The 24,325-nt window shown below is 41.6% G+C and overlaps 1 protein-coding gene across 1 annotated transcript in view; it reads left to right on the forward strand.

The window, feature by feature from the left end:
• The window catches only part of babam2 (BRISC and BRCA1 A complex member 2), a 200,496-nt gene that overhangs the window by 1,446 nt on the left and 174,725 nt on the right, over positions 1 to 24,325 (forward strand). The window contains exon 3 of the mRNA XM_038967050.1: positions 7,108 to 7,184. Coding sequence (XP_038822978.1) covers positions 7,108 to 7,184 — 77 coding nt within the window. The remainder of the gene's footprint in view (positions 1 to 7,107; positions 7,185 to 24,325) is intronic.

Raw genomic sequence — 24,325 nt, forward strand, 5'->3', positions numbered from 1 at the left:
TAAAAGAATGTAATTAAGAAATATATAAATATTAAGACGAGCAATGTCGGAGTGGAATTGACTAAAATACAGTAGAATACAATATATATATATATATATGAAATGAATAAAGCAGTATGTAAACATTATTTAAAGTGACTAGTGTTCCATTATTAAAGTGATCAGTGATTCCATGTACATAGGGCAGCAGCCTCTAAGGTGCAGGGTTGAGTAACCAGGTGATGGCTATTTAACAGTCTGATGGTCTTGAGATTGAAGCTGTTTTTCAGTCTCTAGGTCCCAGCTTTGAATCAATTGTACTGACCTCGCCTTCTGGATGATAGCGGGGTGAACAGGCCGTGGCTCAGGTGGTTGATGTCCTGCATGATATTTTTGGCCTTCCTGTGACATCGGGTGATGTAGGTGTCCTAGAGGGCAGGTAGTGTGCCCCCAGTGATATGTTGGGCAGACCGCACCACCCTCTGGAGAGCCCTGCGCTTATGGGCGGTGTAGTTGCCGTACCAGGCGGTGATACAGTCCGGCAGGATTCTCTCAGTTGTGCATCTGTAAAAATGTGTGTAGCCCTCCTGTGATGTGTACACCGAGGAACTTGAAGCTTTGTGGATAGGGGCGTACTCCCTCTACTGTCTCCTGAAGTCCACGATCAGCTCCTTCGTTTTGTTGACGTTGAGGTAGAGGTTATTATAATGGCACCACTCTGCCAGGGCCCTCACCTCCTCCCTGTAGGCTGTCTCGCCATTGTTGGTAATCAGGCCAACTACTGTTGTGTCATCTGCAAACTTGATAATTGAGTTGGAAGCGTGCGTGGCCACGCAGTGAACAGAGAGTACAGGAGGGGGCTGAGCATGCACCCTTGTGTTGAGGATCAGCATAGTGGAGGTGTTGTTTCCTACCTTCTCCACTTGGGGGTGGCCCGGCAGGAAGTTCAGGACCCAGTTGCACAGGGCGGGGTTCAGACCCATAGCCCCGAGCTTAATGATGAGCTTGGAGGGTACTATGGTGTTGAAGGCTGAGCTATAGTCAATGAACAGCATTTTTACATAGGTATTCCTCTTGTCCAGATAGGATAGGGCAGTGTTGAGTGCGATGGCGATTGTATGGTCTGGATCTATTGGGCTGGTATGCAAATTGCAGTGGGTCTAGGGTGTCAGGTAGAGGTGGAGGGGAGATGATCCTTAACTAGCCTCTCTAAGCACTTCATGGTGATAGAAGTGAGTGCTACGGGGCAACAGTCATTTAGTTAAGTTACCTTTGCTTTCTTGGGTACAGGAACAATGGTATACATCTTGAAGCAAGTGGGGACAGCAGACTGGGGTAGGGAGAGATTGAATATGTCTGTAAACACTCCAGCCAGCTGCTCTGCGCATGCTCTGAGGACGCGGCTAGGGATGCCATCTGGGCCGGGACCCTTCCGAGGGTTAACACGTTGCCCATGGAGAAGGAGAGCCCACAGTCCTTGCGAGCAGGCTGCGTCGGTGGCACTGTGTTATCCTCAAAGCGGGCAAAGAAGGTGTTAAGTTTGTCCGGGAGCAAGACGTAGGTGTCCGTGACGTGGCTGGTTTTCCGTAGACCCTGCCATATACAGTGCATTCGGAAAGTATTCAGACACTTTTCCCGTTTCCACATTTTGTTACATTACAGCCTAATTCTAAAATGGTTTAAATACATTTCCCTCATCAGTCTACACACTATTGCCCGTAATGACAAATCGAAAACAAGTTTTTAGAAAGTTTAACAAATGTATTAAAAATAAAACACAGAAATATCTTATTTACATAAGTATTCAGACCCTTTGCTATGAGACTCAAAATTGAGCTCAGGTGCGTCCTGTTTCCATTGATCATCCTTGAGATGTTTCTACAACTTGATTGGAGTCCACCTGTGGTATATTCAATCGATTGGACATGATTTGGAAAGGCACACACCTGTCTATGTAAGGTCCCACACCAAGGAAGGAATGGCGCCGACTGTGAGGGCTGCCTCGCTTATAGTTCTTAAGAAACTTTGCAATTGACAGTGCATGTCAAAGCAAAAACCAAGCCATGAGGTCGAAGGAATTGTCCGTAGAGCTCCGATACAGGATTTTGTCAAGGCACAGATCTGGGGAAGGGTACCAAAAGATGTCTGCAGCATTGAAGGTCCCCAAGAACACAGTTTCCTCCATCATTATTAAATGGAAGAAGTTTGGAACCACCAAGACTCTTCCTAGAGCTGGCCGCCCGGCCAAGCTGAGCAATCGGGGGAGAAGGGCCTTAGTCAGTTAGGTGACCAAGAATCCGATGGTCACTTTGACAGAGCTCCAGAGTTCCTCTATGGTTGTCCTTCGGTAAGGTTCTCCCATCTCTGCAGCACTCCACCAGAAGCCACCCCTCAGTAAAACGCACATGATAGCCCGCTTGGAGTTTGCCAAACGGCACCTAAAGGACTCAGACCATGAGAAACAAGATTCTCTGGTCTGATGAAACCAAGATTGAACTCTTTGACCTGAATGCCAAGCCTCACGCCTGGAGGAAACCTGGCATCATCCCTACTGTGAAGCATGGTGGTGGCAGCATCATGCTGTGGGGACTGTGAGACTAATTAGGATCGAGGGAAAGATGAATGGAACAAAGTACAGAGAGATCCTGAATGAAAACCTGCTCCAGAGTGCTCAGGACCTCAGACTGGGGGTGAAGGTTCATCTTCCAACAAGACAACGACCCTAAGCACACAGCCAAGACAATGCAGGAGAGGCTTCTGGACAAGTCTCTGAATGTCCTTGAGTGGCCCAGCCAGAATCCGGACATGACCCCGATCGAACATCTCTGGAGAGACCTGAAAATAGCTGTGCAGCGATGCTCTCCATCCAACCTGACAAGATTGAGAAGAGAAGAATGAGAGAAACTCCCATACAGGTGTGCCAAGCTTGTAGCTTCATACTCAAGAAGACTTGAGGCTGTAATCGCTGCCAAAGTCCTTCAACAAAGTACTGAGTAAATGAGGTATTGTGTGTTGATTGATGAGTGTAAAACATTGTTTGTTAAATCAATTTTAGAATAAGGCTGTAACGTAACAAAATGTGGAAAAAGTCAAGGGGTCTGAATACTTTCAAAACGTACTGTACGTCTCGTGTCTGAGCCGTTGAATTGCGACTCCACTTTGTCTCTGTACTGACGTTTTGCCTGTTTGATTGCCTTACGGAGGGAATAACTACACTATTTATATCCGACTTTATTCCCATGAACCTTGCCGTGGTTAAACACTGTGGTTCGCACTTTCAGTTTTGGCAAGTCGGTTAAGAACTAATTCTTATTTACAATGACGGCCTACCGGGGAACAGTGGGTTAGCTGCTTTGTTCAGGGGCAGAACGACAGATTTTTACCTTGTTTGCTTGAGGATTCGATCCAGCAACTTTTCGGTTACTAGCCCAACGCTCTAACCACTAGGCCACCATCTATCCACGGTTTTTGGTTTGGGTATGTTTTAATAGTCACAGTGGGAACATCATCCCCTATACTATTCCTGATGAACTCAGTCACCTTGTCTGTGTAGACTTCAATGAAATTCTGACGCAACCCGGAACATATCCCAGTCCGCATGATCAAAACAATCTTGAAGCATGGATTCTGATTGGTCAGACCAGCGTTGAATAGTCCATAGCACGGGTACTTACTGTTTTACTTTCTGCCTATAGGAAGGGAGGAGCAGAATGGAGTCGTGATCTGGTTTGACGAACGGAGGGTGGGGGGGGGCCTTGTAGTCATCCCGGAAGGGGGAGTAAAAGTGGTCGAGAGTTTTTGAAGCGCGAGTACTACAGTCAATGTGTTGTCAGAACTTGGGTAGCGTTCTCCTCAAATTTGCTTTGTTGAAATCCTCAGCTACAATAAATGCAGCCTCAGGATATGTGGTTTCCAGTTTGCATAAAGTCCAGTGAAGTTCTTTGAGGGCCGTCGTGGTATCAGCTTGAGGGGGAACATACACGGCTGTGACTATAACCCTATTGGGCTAATCATTAGCTAGGTTCCAAGTGTGATCTTTTAACTAGTTAGCATTCTATTGATTCATTTTATGTCCCCCTCCAATACTTTACCTGGTTGCACTACTCTTGCTCAACTAAAAATATCATCTGTCTCATCACAGTTTAAGTCAGTCCCCCAAAATTATGTTGGGTGGTGTTTTACCGCAAGTTACCCTACAATTGACCGGTGTTACATTAAGCTCCACTCTCCCCACTGCACTCTCAGCGAATTGCGGCGTGGTAACGTTAACCATGCTGCTGCTAAAAACTCAGGGTTTAAAATGGTACAGTTCGTGCATATTTAGGAGTTGAGAAATAAAGAAAGTAGGAATGGAAAGCTGGGATACCCCTCTTTTTAACAAAGACCATTAAAACGGCTGTTTTCCCGGCAAATGCAAGAATTGTTGTGCATTGACAGCTTGCTAGAATGCATGTTTCCGTCCCTATGGCAATCGTAGGTTGAATGTGCCTCGAGAGGAATATTTATTTTGCGTATAACACATGTAACAGTATTGCCTCCGTCGCCCCTACCTGGGCTCGAACCAGGGACCCTCTGCACACATGGACAACAGCCACCCTCGAAGCATCGTTACCCATCGCGCCACAAAAGCCGCGGCCCTTGCAGAGTAAGGGGAACAACTACTTCAAGGTCTCAGAGCGAGTGACGTCACCGATTGAAACGCTATTAGCGCGCACCACCGCTAACTAGCTAGCCATTTCACATCGGTTACACACACAACAAGCCAACCTAGGTAAATAATTAAACTCAACTATTGTCTATGTATTACTCGTTTTGTTTGCAGAGGAGAAGTTAATGTGGACTGTTCTAGCATCTTCAATGTGTGCCTCGGCAGAAATATAGTTTCATGTTCCATATTTTTTTGGCATGGCAGCAATGATTTTGTAATGACGCAGCGCCACAGCTAAATGACTGCACCGGAAACACTGGTACAGTACAGCATAGAACAGTAGAGTACAGTAGTGCAAGAGTACAGTATAGTCAAGTAGAGTACAGTATAGTACATTGTAGTGTACTCAACTCTAGTATGCACTGTACAAAAATGTGCAGGTAGGCTAGTGGTTAAGGGCATTTTGCAAGTAACCGAAAGGTCGCTGGTTTGAATCCCTGAGCTGGCAAGGTTAAAAAATCTGCCGTTCTGCCCTTGAGAAAGGCAGTCACCCCAAACAACATCTGCTCCCCAGGCTCCGATGATGTGGACCTCAATTAAGGCAGCCCCCCTCAGAAATCAAAGCCTTTGCTTAGGCCTATTCCACATTTTTAGAATGGATAATGGTTGAAACATGCCTTAATGTCCAAAAAATATAGACTCTTAGCTAGTGACGCACCAATATGACATTTTTGGCCGATACCGATTTCCAATATTTTCCTTGCCCAAAAAAACGATACCGATAACCAATATAAATAAATAAATAAAAAAAAAGGCCTTTTAAGCATTCTAGTGCAAGAGGCGTCACTACAGTCCTTGGTTCGAATCCAGGGTCTATCACATCCGGCCGTGATTGGGAGTCCCATAGGGCGGCGCACAATTGGCCCAGCGTCATCCGGGCCGTCATTGTAAATACTGACTTGCCTAGTTAAATAAAGGTTACACACACACCACACTGACCAGAAAGTTATTTTGTTGGCATTTATGTATGTCCCCATTACCAGTAAAACATTATCAAAACCGATTTCTTTCACTAACTTGCTGTGCTGTTTTGTTGTTCATTTGTTCAGTCGTTTCATTCTCAACCAGGATTTCTATGGAACGCCGTTTGGGTTTTTGTGTGTCAAAAAAGATACACGTCAAATAATACTATTTGACGTGTCAAATAAGCTTGTTGACCAATCAGGACCTGAATATGACTGTACGTCACATAATAATTTAACACGTTCATACATTTTTTACGTGGTTATTACATATTGATTACACTATCACTCGTATTTCATATGACACAACAATTCATCGATACATATGCTATGATGCTGGTAAAGTTGTCTCGCGCACCTACAGTGCTGGTCATAAAGAAAGCTAGCTAGCTCATAATTTGTTTCAGTAGCTATAGTTAGCTAGCTATCTAAAATAACCCTAATTTATAAGACAGTTCTTATTTGATTAATGGTGGTCAGACCCATCTATGTGAAGCTAGCCACAATGAGGATTAGCCACAAAAGTGGACTTTGCGGTTAGCCTTCAAAATAAAAGTATGGCATAATTCTACTATTTGTAGTCATTTGCATCACTGTCAATGACATACTTTTTTTTTGAAGGCAAACCGCAAATCCCACTATTGTGTCTAATCCTTATTGTGGCTACCTTCATAACACATCGTGGTCCGATCGAGCCTCACTAGCCAGATGAAGCTAGCTGGCTGCTTATAACATTAGCTTTGGGCAACAGGGTTAAGTAGCTGGCTAGCTCTTTATGTTCATGGACTGAAGACTAAATTTCAATAGGCGAACAACAAGTGGCAACCTAGCTAATACTTACTCACAAGGATTCCTAAATCATTGCTAAGAATAATGAAAATGACTGTGGTTTCTACTGGTCATTGTTTTCAGGCTGGTTGTATTGGTGCTACGGCGTCCCATAGTATGTATGTGGTGAAGCTAATTGCAGTGACGCTATTACTGTGTAACTCCGGTAGGGCAACATCTGAAAAATAGCGCACTTGGTAGTGTGTACCGGTGCTCGACCAGTCGGCGAAAGCCAACAACACCCACGAAAGAGAACGGTTGATTGTCAAGGGCAATGAATTCCATTTTCTTGGCTTTAATGGATTTCGCCTTTGAGTTTTCTTACTCTTTCAAATGACTGCTCGATCCATGCAGCAGACACTGTGGGCTAGGTTAGGAATGCTGTGTTGCACGTGTAGCGCAACATTTTACGTGGCGTCATTACGTCATGTACCTACGTTACATAGGTATGCATGGTAGCTTTGACATCGGTTTTTAACATCGGCGTTAAACTAGACATCGGGCCGATACCAATGTTGGCATTTTTAGCTAATATCGGCCGATTCCGATATGTTCACCGATATATTGTGCATCCCTACTCTTAGCTTTCATTTGACACCCAATTTGACATCTCTTTCCCCATCTCTTCAGATGCACATCTCTGACTCCAGGGCCCTGTTGTGATCGATTCAAACTGCACATCCCCTACGCTGGAGAAACCTTGAAATGTAAGCAGTGCTCCCGCTGTCTAGCTCATTCTCCCCTATTTGTCTCCTTTCACACGTGTTTGGTTCATTTGTGCCATGAACATCTAGTCCAGGTCAGGCCTGGTTGGCTCTGCTGTTAAGGTCATATCTGTATCCCAAATGTCACCGTTTTCCCTATATAATGCCCTACTTTTGAACAGGGCCCCATAGGGCTCTGGTCCAAAGTAGTGCACTCATTTTTATTTTTATTTTATTTTAAATGTAACCTTTATTTTTTCTAGGCAAGTAAATAGGGAGTAGGGTGCCATTTAGGATGCAGCCTATATGTATAGAGACAGCTGATCCTGATTATGTTGATAGGGGCAGAAATGTATTAGTAATCCAGTGTGATAGATGGGATCTAAATCAGCTCATGATTTTAGCTTCTAGTTTTGTAGCTGTACAAGTTAGCATCGGCATGTTGCTATTCTTTTTGAGAAAGTTATACAGTAGTTGGTGTGAACATAAATATAATTGGCTAACTGTCACTTGGTTGGGGACAGATTTACTGATCAGTTGGATAACTGATGGATAACTTGCGCAGATGCTGAAGAAATATTTGAATCATTATTGGTTTTTAATGGAAGAAACAATCTCATGTTTTTTTTGTTTTGCCATGTCCCCTGCCTAGAGCTAACATTTGAAAGCCTAAATCTTCCTGAACAGCTTTGCCTTTGGGTCTTATGCTTTCATAGGCCAGGTGGAGTTGTCTCTGCATTGCAGAGCTGCTGCAAATATACACTGTATTGTTTTAAAATAAACATATTGCAATATTGTTTGTAATGAAATCTTGATCAGTAAGCTATTATTTGATGTGGAATGGTTTATCTTCAGTTAATATTCTAGGGAATATTGTTTTTGCTGGGTTGGAAGGGGTTGGCATTCATTAAAATGGACAATACAATGAGTTATTTAAGTGGTAATGCCCTCGAAGTCGGTGTTTGAAACATGCCTTAATGTCCAAAAAATGGGACCAGTAACCGAAAGGTATTGGCACGGTTTGCCGTCTCGGGCCTAACACCACCTGTGCCAATAAATCCTCCAAACATCAGCTTCGAGGGCATTATCACTTTAACAGGTTACCAACGTATTCAAATAATGATTGACATATTTTCATAAAAAATGTTATTTTGATGAATTTATTCATACTATTTCATCCTTCCACAAGATATAGTTCCGACACAAATCTAGGGTTGCTACCCAAGCTGGCTGGTCGTTCGTTCTATCGGTTCGGTTGCCAGAGACGCGACCCAGTCGTTCATTCTTTTTGTTCTGTATCTATGGAGGTGACCCAGTCATTCGTTTTAAGTGTTCCATTGCCATACTGTCTGGCAATGTTCTTATCCCTTAGCTAATTTACAGTCACGTCAGAATTACAGCAAAGTAGCTGCATTTGCATTTGTTTAAGCTGTTTTCTAGTGACATTTATTTGGATATATCCATAACAATGAGCTAATGAGGTGCAATTTCGCCTGACATAGAAAATGTGCTCTCTCGTTAGGACACTGTTGTTGTTCAGAGGAGCTAGCCAACAACACAGCTAACACAATAACTTCAAACTGAAGCTGGAAAGACTGCAAACTAGCTGCACTTCGTTTCGTTTGACCTTTTTTCAATTTACATTTCTTTGTATATATCCATAAAAATTATGCTAGGTGATTCAGGATTTCGACTGGCTGAGAAACACTGCATGTCTGTCCGTCTCATCGGACAGACAGGCAGGTTCATTACTATGGAACAGCTGGAGATCGAATTTGAATATTGAAACAATGTTGCAAATGTCTGAGACAGACAGCAAGGTTTATATAAATCTCTGCTGTTGAAAACGAAATGTTAGTCTGAAAGAAATTAGATAATGTATCGATGCTTTTTATAGTGGAGATCAAGTTTATAAATTGCTTGGCTGCACTGATGAGACAGTGGATTGCGCAGTCAGATGGAACAGAGTAAATGGGCATTTTCACGTCATAGATTTAGCCGGTGGTAACTTGTGGAATATACACTGGCTGGAATGTGGTTTTAACCAATCAGCATTTAGGATTCGACCCACCCGTTGTATAACTCATATCAACTCTTTGGCATCTCATATAACCATTGGGTGTCGTCTTGATCAAATCTTGTAGATCAAAATGTGGATGTAGATCAAATTTCAAATATTGCGATAGGCCTATGTTGAATTCACCCTTTCCCTTTCCAAGATGACTGTGCCAAAATAATTGACAGTTTTTTTCCCTTTTGTTTTTTAATACTGTATTTTAAATAAACTGTCAGATATTGTTTCTTAAGTCTAAAAATTGTCTTGTCAATAGCGTTTCAAGTTTAGTAGTCGTGAGTCTTTTGTTAAGCTCAGTGCTTATGAAAGCATGGAACATTTGAACACAGGCAGCCACTCTATTTTGCTACTTATCCACAATAAACATGATGTTTATTGTACTGGACATTACTGGAATTGCATTAAACAAACCTCTCACATTTGAGAGAAGTCCCACATTTGACGCTTTCCTTATGAGGTTGGCTCCAAAAATGCCTCCATGCACCACAAGATGTTTTGAAATGATTATATCTTTGGCGGGAATGATCGTAATTGGGTGTTCCTGGAATGGCCGTGAGTCATGACACACACACACACACACACACACACAAAAATCATATATTTTTATTAACCCAGGAATAGGTTGAAAAACCAGGAAGGAGGTGTTTGTGTTTGGCATTTGTGAATGAAGAGGTTATATAGCCTACAACACAAATAGCCACAAGCGGTAGGCCCCACTACTCAAAAGCAAAACTGTAGGGAAGTATAGACTATTATTCACTACCTTTCTGCAGGTCAATGTGTGCAAAAACATCAGGAGTTATTGAGGCAAATTGTTTGTTTCCTGGTTTTGGTTTCTCAACAACAAATTCTCCCTCAGCTGCGTCATTCCAACAGATGGTTAACCATTTTGCCGAGACTTTGGCACACGATTTAAGCTGTAAGATCATGACTGAGTAAAATGCAAATACTGAATCAGTCAGTATGGGACTGTGCCTCTGAAAGTGAATCCATTTGGCTAGTACAGGCTATTCTGTGCCCTTTAGCGCACTATGGCGTACAGCCCTCAAACTCAACTCTGGACCTCAAAGCCAGTTCCGCTGCTTTTTGTCATTGTTCGCCTCTAACCAGGGACTGATTTAGAGCTGGGACACCAGGTGGGTGCAATTGATTATCAGGTAAAACAGAAAACCAGCAGGCCCGCCTGGCATACAGTATTTGTTTTTGTATTCAATTAGGACACTGCAGTAAGACTGGTTATGGGTAGGCTACTTCCCCAAAATCCTGGATCATCAGTGTTCTCCCCCTAATATAACTCTGAAATTAAATTAGTATACTGTTGGATGAATACAAAAGCGTTTGACAGGTTAAAAATCTGTCATTCTGCATCTGAGCAACGTAGTTAAACCCACTGTTCCCCGGGCGCCGATGACGTGGATGTCGATTTAAGGCAGCCCTCCGCACCTCTCTGATTCAGAGGGGTTGGGTTAAATGCGGAAGACACATTTCAGTTGAATGCATTCAGTTGTACAACTGACTAGGTATCCCCCTTTCCCTTTCCAATATCCAGTAAATGTCCCAATGTATTTTTCTTTACTAAGCCTACATCTGATTATTTGTTTGTTATTTTAAGAAACCTACATTTAAATTGGCATCCATAAGCCTTTTTGTATGTCTTTTTTCATTGTTTCAGTATTTTGTCCAAGGTCAAGTTTATTTGTGTGCAAATAAGTTAATAAATTGATTGAGTAATGTACCCATGATCATTTCCAAAAGTGCCTATAATCACATAAAATATATGGAGAGAGAACTTTTCAGACCCAGTTCCTGGCAGTTTGGGCAGTGCTGTGTTTTATTGCTTGATGTTTTCCTGTTCTTTTGCCTGAGGAAGAGCGTTTGTTTAGTCCAGGATGCAAGGCCTTGGGGTCCTTGCCAGTGTCTGGACCTGCCTGCCTATAGCGTGCAAGATCGTGGTGGCACTCCGCACAATGAACGGCGCAAACTGTGCCCATTTTAAAGCTAGTTCTTTCCAGAGTCTAACCAACATAGCTGGCAGAATGTGTGATTTGTGGAGGTTAGGATTTTGCGACCACAATAACTTTAACACCTGTGAAAATGGGCGGTGTTACCCTGGCACACAATGTGCGTGTGTGTATCACTCTGCATTTTAGTAACAAACCCTCACCACCCTGCTTCCTGTGTGTGTCTTGCGTCTTGTGCAGCATTGGTGGCTGCTGAGGGGAGGGCGGCTCATAATAATGGCTGGAATGGAGTCAATGGAATGGTATCAAACACATCAACGACATGGTTTCCATGTGGTTGATACCACTCCATTGACTCCATTCCAGCCATTATTATGAGCCGTCCTCCCCTCAGAGGCTTCCACTGTTGTACAGGTGGTCCAGTGCAAATTGCTGACCCCCCTACTCCAGTCCCATCTACAGATCCCTCCGGGAATGGTGTGTGTGCCAGTATATTGGACCAATAATAATTTTTTGACTGTTTTCCCAGGCGTTATGTGACAGATTTATGGCAAATCCCCTCCTCCCGTTTGACACCTCTCCTGTCTGGAAAAATATTGCCATGTGTGTATGTTCTTCTTCTCCCTCTCTGGCATAAAAACGGGAAAAACAGAACAAAAACAGCCTGCGTTGAAGGAAATAGAATTGTGTTACATCTGAACATTCTGAACTACCCTTGAGTTAAAGGGATAGTTCGGTATTTTGGCAATGATGCTCTTTATCTACTTCCCCAGTCAGATGAACGCGTGGATAGAGTCTCGGTTCAGATTGAGGGAAGTTGCTCACTAGCGTTAGTTCAATTGCTAAATAGGGTTAGTTCAATAACTGGAAATCTATGGGAACAACTAGTATGCTAGCTGTTTCTGTAGACTCCCAGTAATTGCGCTAACGCTAGTTAGCATTGGCTCGCGAAACTACCTCTAAGTTCATTCATACTGGACGCAGCCACATAAAAGTAGAGTAAGGACTTTTGTTGTGCTCTGTATTATATTATACTCTGCTCAGCTCACTGACTAGCTGATGTTGGGAGAATCTCTCAGGTTGTTGAAAGAACATTGGTGCAGTAACATTAGGATATCAGAGCCTGCGTCAGTAGAGCAAAGTAAACTCAGCAAAAAAAGAAACATCCCTATTTCAGGACCCTGTCTTTCAAAGATAATTCGTAAAAATCCAAATAACTTCACAGCTCTTCATTGAAAAGGGTTTAAACACTGTTTTCCATGCTTGTTCAATGAACCATAAACAGTTAATGAACATGCACCTGTGGAACGGTCGTTAAGACACTAACAGCTTACAGACGGTAGGCAATTAAGGTCACAGTCATGAAAACTTAGGACACTAAAGAGGCCTTTCTACTGACTTTGAAAAACACCAAAAGAAAGATGCCCAGGGTCCCTGCTTATCTGCGTGAACGTGCCTTAGGCATGCTGCAAGGAGGCATGAGGGCTGCAGATGTGGCCAGGGCAATAAATTGCAATGTCCGTACTGTGAGACGCCTAAAACAGCGCTACATGGAGACAGGACGGGCAGCTGATCGTCCTCGCAGTGGCAAACCACATGTAACAACACCTGCACAGGATCGGTACATCCGAACATCACACCTGCGGGACAGGTACAGGATGGCAACAACAACTGCCCGAGTTACACCAGGAACGCACAATCCCTCCATCAGTGCTCAGACTGTCCGCAATAGGCTGAGAGAGGCTGGACTGAGGGCTTGTAGGCCTGTTGTAAGGCAGGTCCTCACCAGACATCACCGGCAACAACGTCGCCTATGGGCACAAACCCACCGTCGCTGGACCAGACAGGACTGGCAAAAAGTGCTCTTCACTGACGAGTTGTGGTTTTGTCTCACCAGGGGTGATGGTCGGATTTGCGTTTATCGTCGAAGGAATGAGCATTACACCGAGGCCTGTACTCTGGAGCGGGATCGATTTGGAGGTAGAGGGTCTGTCATGGTCTGGGGCAGTGTGTCACAGCATCATCGGACTAAGCTTGTTGTCATTGCAGGCAATCTCAAGCTCATCAATGACAAAAAACTTTAAGAAACAAGCATTACAGGGAAGACATCCTCCTCCCTCGTGGTACCCTTCCTGCAGGCTCATCCTGACATGACCCTCCAGCATGACAATGCCACCAGCCATACTGCTCGTTCTGTGCGTGATTTCCTGCAAGACAGGAATGTCAGTGTTCTGCCATGGCCAGCGAAGAGCCCGGATCTCAATCCCATTGAGCACGTCTGGGACCTGTTGGATCGGAGGGTGAGGGCTAGGGCCCCCATAAATGTCCGGAAACTTGCAGGTGCCTTGGTGGAAGAGTGGGGTAAGAACGGGCAAATCTCACAGCAAGAACGGGAAAATCTGGTGCAGTCCATGAGGAGGCGATGCACTGCAGTACTTTTTTTGCTGAGTTTATTATTGATGAATGGAATGTTAGGCTCAAGTGAATAAAAATGTGTATTCTTATTTTAAATGTATGTAGTTTTGTCCTTGAGTTGATACCTAAGTATGCACTGTTATGTGTGTAACTGTGGCTGGATATGAATGCGGTGTAGGAGAATGAAGGTAGAAATGTAAGACAAGTTGCTGAGGTGGAAACCATTAAGTTGAAACTTTAGAGGGAGGAAACTCCACACCATTCAATGTTGTTGCGTTCACGTATGTAAACTCTGATCCCGCTGGCTGAGGTGAAAGCTTCAGTGGAAGCCAAGGATCTTAGGTTAAACTCCCATCTGATTCTGGTTCATTTTATGTGAGCAGGAGCATAACACATCCATCTGATTCACATTGGCCATGTTCATTTTATGAGCAGGTCCGAAGCCTAGCACCATACCTCAGATAACCCTTCATGGTTGGTAGACTGCAAGCCGTTACACTATACCTCAACTAACCCGTTAAGGGCTAAAGACAGAAACAAGGCTCAAGATTCAAGGCCTGGTTATTTATGCATGTTCAAGAATGTTGCTTTTTACCTAATGAAACAAACCCATAGTCGGGGGGTAACTGTGTAACAAAAGGCCTTCAAGTTTAAGAGATGACATGTTACCCCAGGAAACCCATTGCGGGTCGTAACTGTACAAAGTCTATACTTTAACCCAGGATACCCGTTACGGGCGGTAACTTTAAGAAACAAGGTAGCTTTATTCACGTCAGGGGAATTTAGCGAGAAGTGTCAGCCTACAGATGTCAGATCTTAATATGACCCATTTCGTCAGAGGAGGAAAGCAATCCTGCAGCAGTAGGATTTGAATGTCTATTTAATATTTGGAATCGATGCCAGGGGCAGCTGGATGCGGTGTTTGTAGGCTATACAATAATTTAGACTGCAGGTCCAATGGGAGTCAGTTCAAGTAGCCTATGTAGGCTATGTGCAGGCTACAGCATGTCTCGTGAGAGTTCTTATGTGGATTATAATAAAATGACAATATTTGTAAGGGGTATATTACTTTTTTGTTTTATTATATGTTCAAGGCAAGCAATAGGCTAAATATATTAATGGTTATCTCAGTGTGGTCCAGTGGGTACAGCCACTGACAACGGCATACATATGCTCGAGTAAGCATGAGTTCGAATCCGGTCCACTAATGCCCTTTGAATTTTTGGACGAACTAGTACTTTTCTAGTTACTCTCTGTGGGCTGTGCTTGTGCTCTTACTCAAGTAATTTCTCAAGAAAGTAACTTACTTTTTACTCCGTTACATTTGACCAAATCACTTTAGTTACGTAGATTGTTATACTGAACAAAAATATAAACGCAACATGCAACAATTTCAAAGATTTTTACTGAGTTACAGTTCATAGAAGGAAATCACTCAGTTGAAATAAAATCATTAGGCCGTAATCTATGGATTTCACATGACTGGTCCGGGTTGCAGCCATGGGTGGGCATTGGAGGGCATAGACACCCATTGGGTTTATTTTCGCGAGAGTGATCCCTCTCGCTTCGCCTCTTCCTTTCTGCCTTAGTCCTGCTTGCATCCAACGCCTTTCAAGATAGGTTCGCCCTCTGGCTGGCATTGTCAGAACAATGTAGTCCTTTTTTAACAAACTAAGGGTGATTTTATTTATTTTTTGAATCTATTTTTACAAGCATTCTGTACAACAACAATAAAGATTTTCCACGTTTACCACAGCAAATCTACTGTGGCAATTTACCCGACACTTTGTATGAATGTTAACTAATGTTTTGTGTATTGTAATTTTATTTGTTCACTATTTATCTTATCCAAAAGTATCTGGTATGGTCATTTCTTATGTATGGTCATTTCTTAAGAAAAGACATCAGCTGATGTCACAAAGTGCTGTACAGAATCCCAGCCTAAAACCCCAAACAGAAAGCAATGCAGGTGTAGAAGCACGGTGGCTAGGAAAAACTCCCTAGAAAGGCCAGAACCTAGGAAGAAACCTAGAGAGGAAACAGGCTATGAGGGGTGGCCAGTCCTCTTCTGGCTGCGCAAGGGTGGGGATTATAACAGAACATGGCCAAGATGTTCAAATGTTCATAGATGACCAGCAGGGTCAAATAATAATAATCACAGTGGTTGTCAAGGGTGCAACAGGTCAGCACCTCAGGAGTAAATGTCAGTTGGCCTTTCATAGCCGATCATTCAGAGTATCTCTACTGCTCCTGCTTTCTCTAGAGAGTTGAAAACAGCAGGTCCGGGTCAGGTAGCACGTCCGGTGCACAGGTCAGGGTTCCATTTGAAAATGTCGAACTACATCAAGTCCCTCTGGATATTGCATTATTTGTGACAGAAAGGCTTGGGCCAGAATCCAACCCACGCCAGGCCTATATGTGCACCCTAAAGGGAGTGGCCCTACCTGCTAGACCAAGATTGAACTACATTTTGACAGTTCATTTGTAACCTTAGGATACACTAGACACTTCTATGTCGTACCCTAGTTGAGACCAACCTTGTGTTATTTAAGCTATATAAAATTACAGTTGTTGATGTTTGTAGCTGAATTTCAGATACATTTTAATGTTGCAGTAATAGGACATGGGCCTATAGCGTTCGAGCAAGAGGGAACATTATTTTAAGATAGCGAGCCCTGATCCCAATGACTTGACTGCCGCTGAATGGAGAGGAGAACTGCTAATGTTTTGCCAATCACAAGGCTCATTTGAATTTCCGAAATGCATAAGAAAAAGAGTGATCGAGTTAAGATCCGACATCTGTATTTGCAACACACCTCCTTGTTATTGTATTTCCATTTTCGTGTGTTGCATGATTTTTTTTCTAACTTATGGGCGATTTAAAAAGAATGTTTTCTCTAAATAAGCTATGTTGTACAATTTAAATGACACATACGCTGCATTTAAAACTGTCAGTAATAATCTAATGAATTCAGGACTTGTGAAATTATACCTAGACTAAATATAAGCCTTCCACAACCATAAGACCCGCTAGTAATTTAATTATTTTATCAAAATAGTTTAACCTGATTTTTTGTTGTTGCAATAATCACTGATCTGGCTTTCAAGTCTGTCTATAAAAATGCCTTTTTTATTACAAATTGTAATCAGAACCATGCATAATGTACATTCACTAATAATGACTATTATTGTAGCAGGCATTATAGAAAATTAACACAGGTCTCATAAACAATTTCTCAAGCACAAGCCCAGGTTCTAGTGAGTTCCCAGCTGATCTTTCTATTTCAAGTTTAGCCAACTTGGATCTATTTGCTAGTTAACAAGGTAGAACAGTTGAATTGTTATGAACACACAATTCTGTCTGTCTCCAACTGTTTAAACAGCATGCTAGCCTGCGTGCGATGTTCCCCAATGCTGGAAGGGGGTTAAAAGAAAACGTTTGGGAACCCCTGATCTAAGCGATTGATAGTTGGTGTTGAGCAGTCTGCCTTATTTACTTTTAAGAACTACTGAAATAGTGATTTTGGCGGAAAGCATAGGCAGCAGCTCTATAGAGATGAGATGATGACTTGGAAATAAAGGCATAAAACAAAACAAATGTAATATACACAACAACTGAAATTGTTTATTAATACCTCTTTGGGCTAGGTGTCCCGCTAGCGGGACAATTCCGACAACATCCGGTGGACTTAGAGAGAGCCAAATTCAAATTACAAAATCGTAATATTAAACATTCATGAACATACAAGTGTCTTATTTAAAAGCTTAACTTCTTGTTAATCTAACTGCGTTGTCAGATTTCAAAAAGGGTTTACGGCGAAAGCATACCATGCGATTACCTGTGCATCACATCAAAATATTTTTGTCAACCAGCACAGGCTTCACAAAATCACAAATAGCGATTAAATAAATCACTTACCTTTGAAGATCTTCCTCTGTTTGCAATCCCAAGGGTCCCAGCTACAACATGAATGGTCGTTTTGTTCAATAAAATCCTTCTTTATATCCAGAAAAGTCAGTTTACTTGGTGCCATTGTTTTCAGTAATCCACTCCTTCAACATGCAGACAAAGGAATCCTAAAAGCTACTGGTAAACTTCGTCCAAACAAGTCAAACAACGTTTCTATTCAATCCTCAGGTACCCTAATATGCAAATAAACAATAATATTTCAGACGGAAAGAACGGTGTTCAATAGGAAAGGAAAATAACGAAGAGCACACCCCCATTCACGCGCCCCAAAAGCCTACTTTTCCTGTTGAGCTCCCTTTGGAAAAACTACTATTACTTGTTCGTTTTTCAAGAAACAAGCCTGAAACCCTGTATAAAGACTGTTGACATCTAGTGGAAGCCATAGGTACTGCAATCTGGGAGGAATTTTTATATATAGACCCATAAACTTGCATTGGAAAGGCCTGTGACCTCCAAAAACAAAATATGTCCTCGGGTTTTTGCCTGCCATATCAATTCTGTTATACTCACAGACATTATTTTAACAGTTTTAGACACTTCAAAGGGTTTTCTATCAAATTCTACCAATTATATGCATATCCTAGCTTCTGGGCCTGAGTAACAGGCAGTTTACTTTGGGCACGTCAGTCAGGCAGAAATTCAGGATACTGCCCCCTAGCCGTAAGTAATGTAAAGAAATTATGGTTAATATGTGATAAGTAATGGGCAATCACGACCATCATGGGACTTTAATGAAGTGTTTTATTCTGTGCCGTTACAGCATTCAACCCACATTATGCGTAGTCAAATCAAATATTATTTGTCACATACACATGTTTAGCAGATGTTATTGTGGGTGTAGCGAAATGCTTATGTTTTTAGCTCCAACAGTGCAGTAATATCTAACAATTCACAACAATACACACAACCTGAAAATAAAAGAATGGAATTAAGGAATATTTCATGTGTAAAAATATAATCGAAACCATAATCGAAAAGCGTGATATTTTTTTTTTTTGAACTGACCTCAAAAAGGAGTAATCCCTTAGCAATAATGATACCAAAACGATAACACAACAAAAACAATAATGGCACTTGATCCAGACATACAGTGCATTCAGAAACTATTCACATCGCTTTATCATTTTCCACATTTTGTTACAGACTGAATTAAAAATGTACTAAATAGAGAGTTTTTGTCACTGGCCTACACACAATACTAATGTCAAAGTGGAATTTGTTTTACAAAACTTTTACAATTAATAAAAATGTAAAGCTGAAATGTCTTGAGTCAATAACTATTCAACCTCGTTGTTATTGCAAGCCTAAATAAGTAGAGTAGTAAAATGTTGCTTGAGAAGTCACATAACACCTTTTATAGTGTTTTTAACATGACAAGTCACGTAAGTTTCAGACTACCTCATCTCTATACCTCACACATACAATTACAGTGCTTTCGGGAAGTATTCAGACCCCTTCCCTTTTTCCTCATTTTGTTATATTACAGCCTTATTCTAAAACGGATTAAATTAAATGGTTTTCCTCGTCAATCTACACACAATACCCCATAATGACTAAGCGAAAACAGGTTTTTATAGATTTTTGCTTATTTATTAAAAATATAACAAATAAATACCTTATTTACATAGGTATTCAGACCCTTTGCTATGAGACTTAAAATTAAGCTCAGGTGCATCCTGTTTCCATTGAGCTCAGGTGCATCCTGTTTCCGTTGATCATCCTTGATGTTTCTTCAACTTGATTGGAGTCCACCTGTGGTAAATTTAATCGATTGGACATGATTTGGAAAGGCACACACTTGTCTATATAAGTTTCCACAGTTGACAGTGCATGTCAGAGCAAAAACCAAGCCATGAGGTCGAAGGAATTGTCCGTATAGCTCCGAGACAGGATTGTGTTGAGGCAAAGATCTGGGGAAGGGTACCAAAACATTTCTGCAGCATTGAAGGTCCCCAAGAACACCAATACTCTTCCTAGAGCTGGCCACCTGGCCAAACTGAGCAATCTGGGGAGAAAGGCCTTGGTCAGGTAGGTGACCAAGAACCCAATGGTCACTTTGACAGAGCTCCAGAGTACCTCTGTTTAGATGGGAGATATCTGCAGCCCTCCACCAATCAGGCCTTTATGGTAGTGAGTTCCTTGATGAAAACCTACTCCAGTGCACTCAGGACATCAGACTGGGCAAAGGTTCACCTTCCAACAGGAAAATGACCCTAAGCACGCAACCAAGACAACGCCGGAGTGGCTTTGGGACAAGTCTCTGAATGTCCTTGAGTGGCCCAGCCAGAGCCCAGTCTTGAACCCGATCGAACATCTCTGGAGAGAACTGAAAATAGCTTTGCAGCGACGCTCCCCATCTAACCTGACAGAGCTTGAGAGGATCTGCAATGAAGAAAGGGGGAAACTCATACCCAAGAAGACTGAAGGCTTTAATTGCTGCCAAAAGTGCATCAACACTAAAGGGTCTGAATACTTATGTGATATTTTTTTATTTTTTATTTTTTTATATAAATTAGCAAACATTTATAAACTGTTTTTGTTTTGTCATTATGGGGTATTGTGTATAGATTGATTAGTGGGGGAAAAAACAATGTAATCAATTTTAAAAGAAGGCTGTAACTGAACAAAATATGCATCCTGTTTGCAATAAGGCACTAAAGTAAAACTGCAAAAAATGTGGCAAAGAAATGAAGCGTTATGTTTGGGGCAAATCCTACACAACACGTCACTTTACGTCACTTTATTTTCAAGCATGGTGGTGGCTGCATCATTTTACGGGTATGCTTGTCATCGATAAGGACTAGGGATTTTTTTTTTTTAAATAAATATATAGCTAAGCACAGGTAAAATCCAAGAAGGAAAACCTGGTTCAGTGTGCTTTCCAACAAACACGGAGACATTTACCTTTCAGCAGGACAATAACCTAAAACACAAGGCCAAATGTACACTAGTGTTGCTTACCAAGACGACTTTCATTGTTCCTGAGTGGCCTAGTTACAGTTTTGACTTAAATCAACTTGAAAATCTGTGGTGAGACTTGAAAATGACTGTCTAGCAATGTTCAACAACCAATTGGACAGAGCTTGAATAATTTTTTAAAGAGTAATGTGCAAATATTGTACAATCCAGGTGTGCAAAACTCTTAGAGACTTACCCAGAAAGACTCACACTTTTAATTGCTGCCAAAAGTGATTCTAACATGTATCGACTCAGGGAGTTGAATACTTAAATATTTATTTATTTATTTTTCACTTTGACATTACAGATTATTTGGTGTAGATTGTTTACAAAGATTAACAATTAAATCCATTTTAATCCCACTTTGAAACACAACAAAATGTGGCAAAGTCAAGGGCTGTGAATACTTTCTGAAAGCACTCATCTACTGCTCTGTTCAATCGTTGGGCATATTTTGAGTTCAATATCATTACATTTGAACATTTTTATGTACATTTTTTAGACAGCCATGTATGCATTAATTAATCAATTATACAATCATACAATTAATGTGACATTGTTTTTACCAATCTAACTACAAAACAACATAATGGTAATAATTTATTTGAATCGTTTATCTCTATTGCTAAACTGGGTAAATCAAGATGTAGCCTTGGTCTATTCACAATACAGGTGAATGCATATTATTTAATAGGAGTTGTGTATGCATTGAGTTATTGAGATTGTTTTAGCTGATTTCATGGGGCTACAGATGATAAACAATCACTTCCATTTAATACTTATTTTATTGGCAACTGCTAGTTGAAACTATTATTTTATTGTACTGATCAACAACATTTGCATAAAAGAAGCAATCTCTAATTTTATAAAAGTGTGCGATTTAAGAACGTAATGACATCATTCATGAGGCAGAATGTGGCTATGGAATCTGACTTATGGCTATGGAATCTAGTGGACACATGTCGGGAGACGAAGAAGTTAATTTGTTTTTGGTGGCGAGGGAGACTAAGTAAATTAATAACGTTTTTGATGACAATCAGCTTTGAAATCAGCATATTTTGCATTATGGTTTGCATATTATTTATTGTATTTTTTAATGAACCTTTATTTAACTAGGCAAGTCAGTTCAGAACAAATTCTTATTTACAATGACGGCCTACCCTGGCCAAACCCTAACCCGGACGACGCTGGGCCAATTGTGCGCCGCCCTATGGAACTCCCAGTCACAGCCAGTTGTGATATTATCACAAACAACGTACTAAGGTAGTGAATTCAGCTACTAAGTTAGCAAGGATATTTAGCCTACAATTAAAGCTGGTAGCTACCGGTATCGTCTCTGGTTTTAAAAGTGTTCTAGCCTGTATAGACATTGTTTTGCGAATAGTAATGAGCAGTTTCAACATTTCTACATGCCGTGTTGCATTATTAAAGTGTGTTAACTTCTGTGCAGCTTGAGTGGGGCCCAGACAACTCTAGCAATGAATGAGTAAGCGGAGCAGGCACTTTACTCTTGGTGCTATAAAAGGTCTGCGCTGATAGACAGACTTGAAGTAAGAAAGAAAAACGGTTGAGTGACAAAGCTTACAACGTTGTCAAACTATTTTCTAATTACTTGAAAACATTTTTTTTAAACCTTTTTAAGGGGGCAGCATTTTCACCTTCGGATGAAAAGCGTGCACAGAGTAAACGTCCTGCTACTCAGGCCCAGAAGCTAATATATGCATATTATTAGTAGTATTGGATAGAAAACACTCTGAAGTTTCTAAAACTGTTTGAATGATGTCTGTGAGTATAACATAACTCATATGACAGGTGAAAACCTGAGAAAAATCCAACCAGGAAGTGGGAAATCTGAGGTTTGTAGTTTTTCACCTCATTGCCTATAGAATATACAGTGTCTATGGGGTCATATTGCACTTCCTAAGGCTTCCACTAGATGTCAACAGTCTTTTGAACCTTGTCTGAGGCTTCTTCTGTGAAGTGGGGGCGTTTGAGAGCTGATTCAACCAGAGGTCTGCCAGAGTGGCATGAGTTGATCACGCGCGCACACGTGAGAGCGACCTGCGTTCCATTGCAATTCTAAAGACAGGAGGAAAACATCCGGCGAATTTTCAGAGAGCCACATCAATTTACAGAAATACTCTAATAAACTTTGATAAAAGATACAAGTATTATGCACATAATTATAGATATACTTCTCCTTAATGCAACCGCTGTGTCAGATTTCAAAAAAGCTTTACGGAAAAAGCAAACAATGCAATAATCTGAGTACGGCGCTCAGACACAAACACAAGCCATGCATATTCCCACCATGTTGTGGAGTCAGTAAAAGTCAGAAATATCATTATAAATATTCACTTACCTTTGATGATCTTCATCAGAATGCACTCCCAGGAATCCCAGTTCCACAATAAATGTTAGTTTTGTTCGATAAAGTCCATAATTTATGTCCAAATAGCTCCTTTTATTAGCGCGTTTGGTAAACAAATCCAAACTCACGAGGCGCGGGCAAGTCCAGGCGAAAGTTCCGACGAAAAGTTAAAAAAGTTATATTACAGTTTGTAGAAACATGTCAAACGACATATAGAATCAATCTTTAGGATGTTTTTAACATAAATCTTCAATAATGTTCCAACCGGAGAATTCCATTGTCTTCAGAAGTGCGATGGAACAGAGCTCCCTCTCATGTGAACACGCATGGTCAGAGCATGGTCAGCTCATGGCAGACCTTACTCATTCCCTTCTCCTTCGGCCCCACCTCACAGTAGAAGCATCAGACAAGGTTCTAAAGACTGTTGACATCTAGTAGAAGCCGTAGGAAGTGCAACCTTACCAATATCCCACTGTATCTTCATTCCCACTTCCTGGTTGGATTTTTTCTCTGGTTTTTGCCTGCCATATGAGTTATGTTATACTCACAGACATCATTCAAACCGTTATAGACACTTCAGAGTGTTTTCTATCCAAATATACTAATACTATGCATATTCTAGCTTTTATGGCTTTGTAGCAGGCCGTTTACTCTGGGCATGCTTTTCATCCGGACGTGAAAATACTGCCCCCTACCCCCAAAGAAGTTAAACAGAATGTAACTGGCAAAAAGGGTGTTGTATGTGGAGGATGAGGGCTGCAATAGATATCTCAGATAGGGGGAGTGAGGCCTAAGAGGGTTTTATAAATGAGCATCAACCAGTGGGTCTTTCCACGGGTATACAGAGATGACCCGTTTACAGAGGAGTATAGAGTGCAGCGGTGTGTCCTATAAAGAGCATTGGTGGCAAATCTGATGGCCGAATGGTAAAGAACATCTAGCCGCTCGAGAGAGCACCCTTACCTGCTGATCTGTAAATTATGTCTCCGTAAATCTAGCATAGGGCTGGGCGGTATACCGTTTTTTGCGATATACCGGTATTGATGCACGGACCGGTTTGGGTTTTTCCTTTACCTTTTATACCGGTATTTGAATGTTTGGTTTGTTCAATGTGATACGCAGTGGTGTAACGTCCATTTTTATAGTTTACTTCGCTACTTGAGTCATCTCTCTCTACTCTCACTATGCCGCTTTCCACACAGACCTAGCCACGCCCCGTCACTCAAGGAGCGCATTTGATGTTCCTCAACCACGAGACACTTGCGTTCAGTCTGCATGGTCAATGATGATAACGATGCAGTTGTCACTTTGCTTCTTAATATAAATCTACTAGCATTCTACAATTACACTATTAGCTTGTGTTTCTTACATCTGCAAACAGCTAGTTCACTTTTC

The sequence above is a fragment of the Salvelinus namaycush genome, chromosome 28 (assembly GCF_016432855.1).
Source record: "Salvelinus namaycush isolate Seneca chromosome 28, SaNama_1.0, whole genome shotgun sequence".
Lineage (NCBI taxonomy): Eukaryota > Metazoa > Chordata > Actinopteri > Salmoniformes > Salmonidae > Salvelinus > Salvelinus namaycush.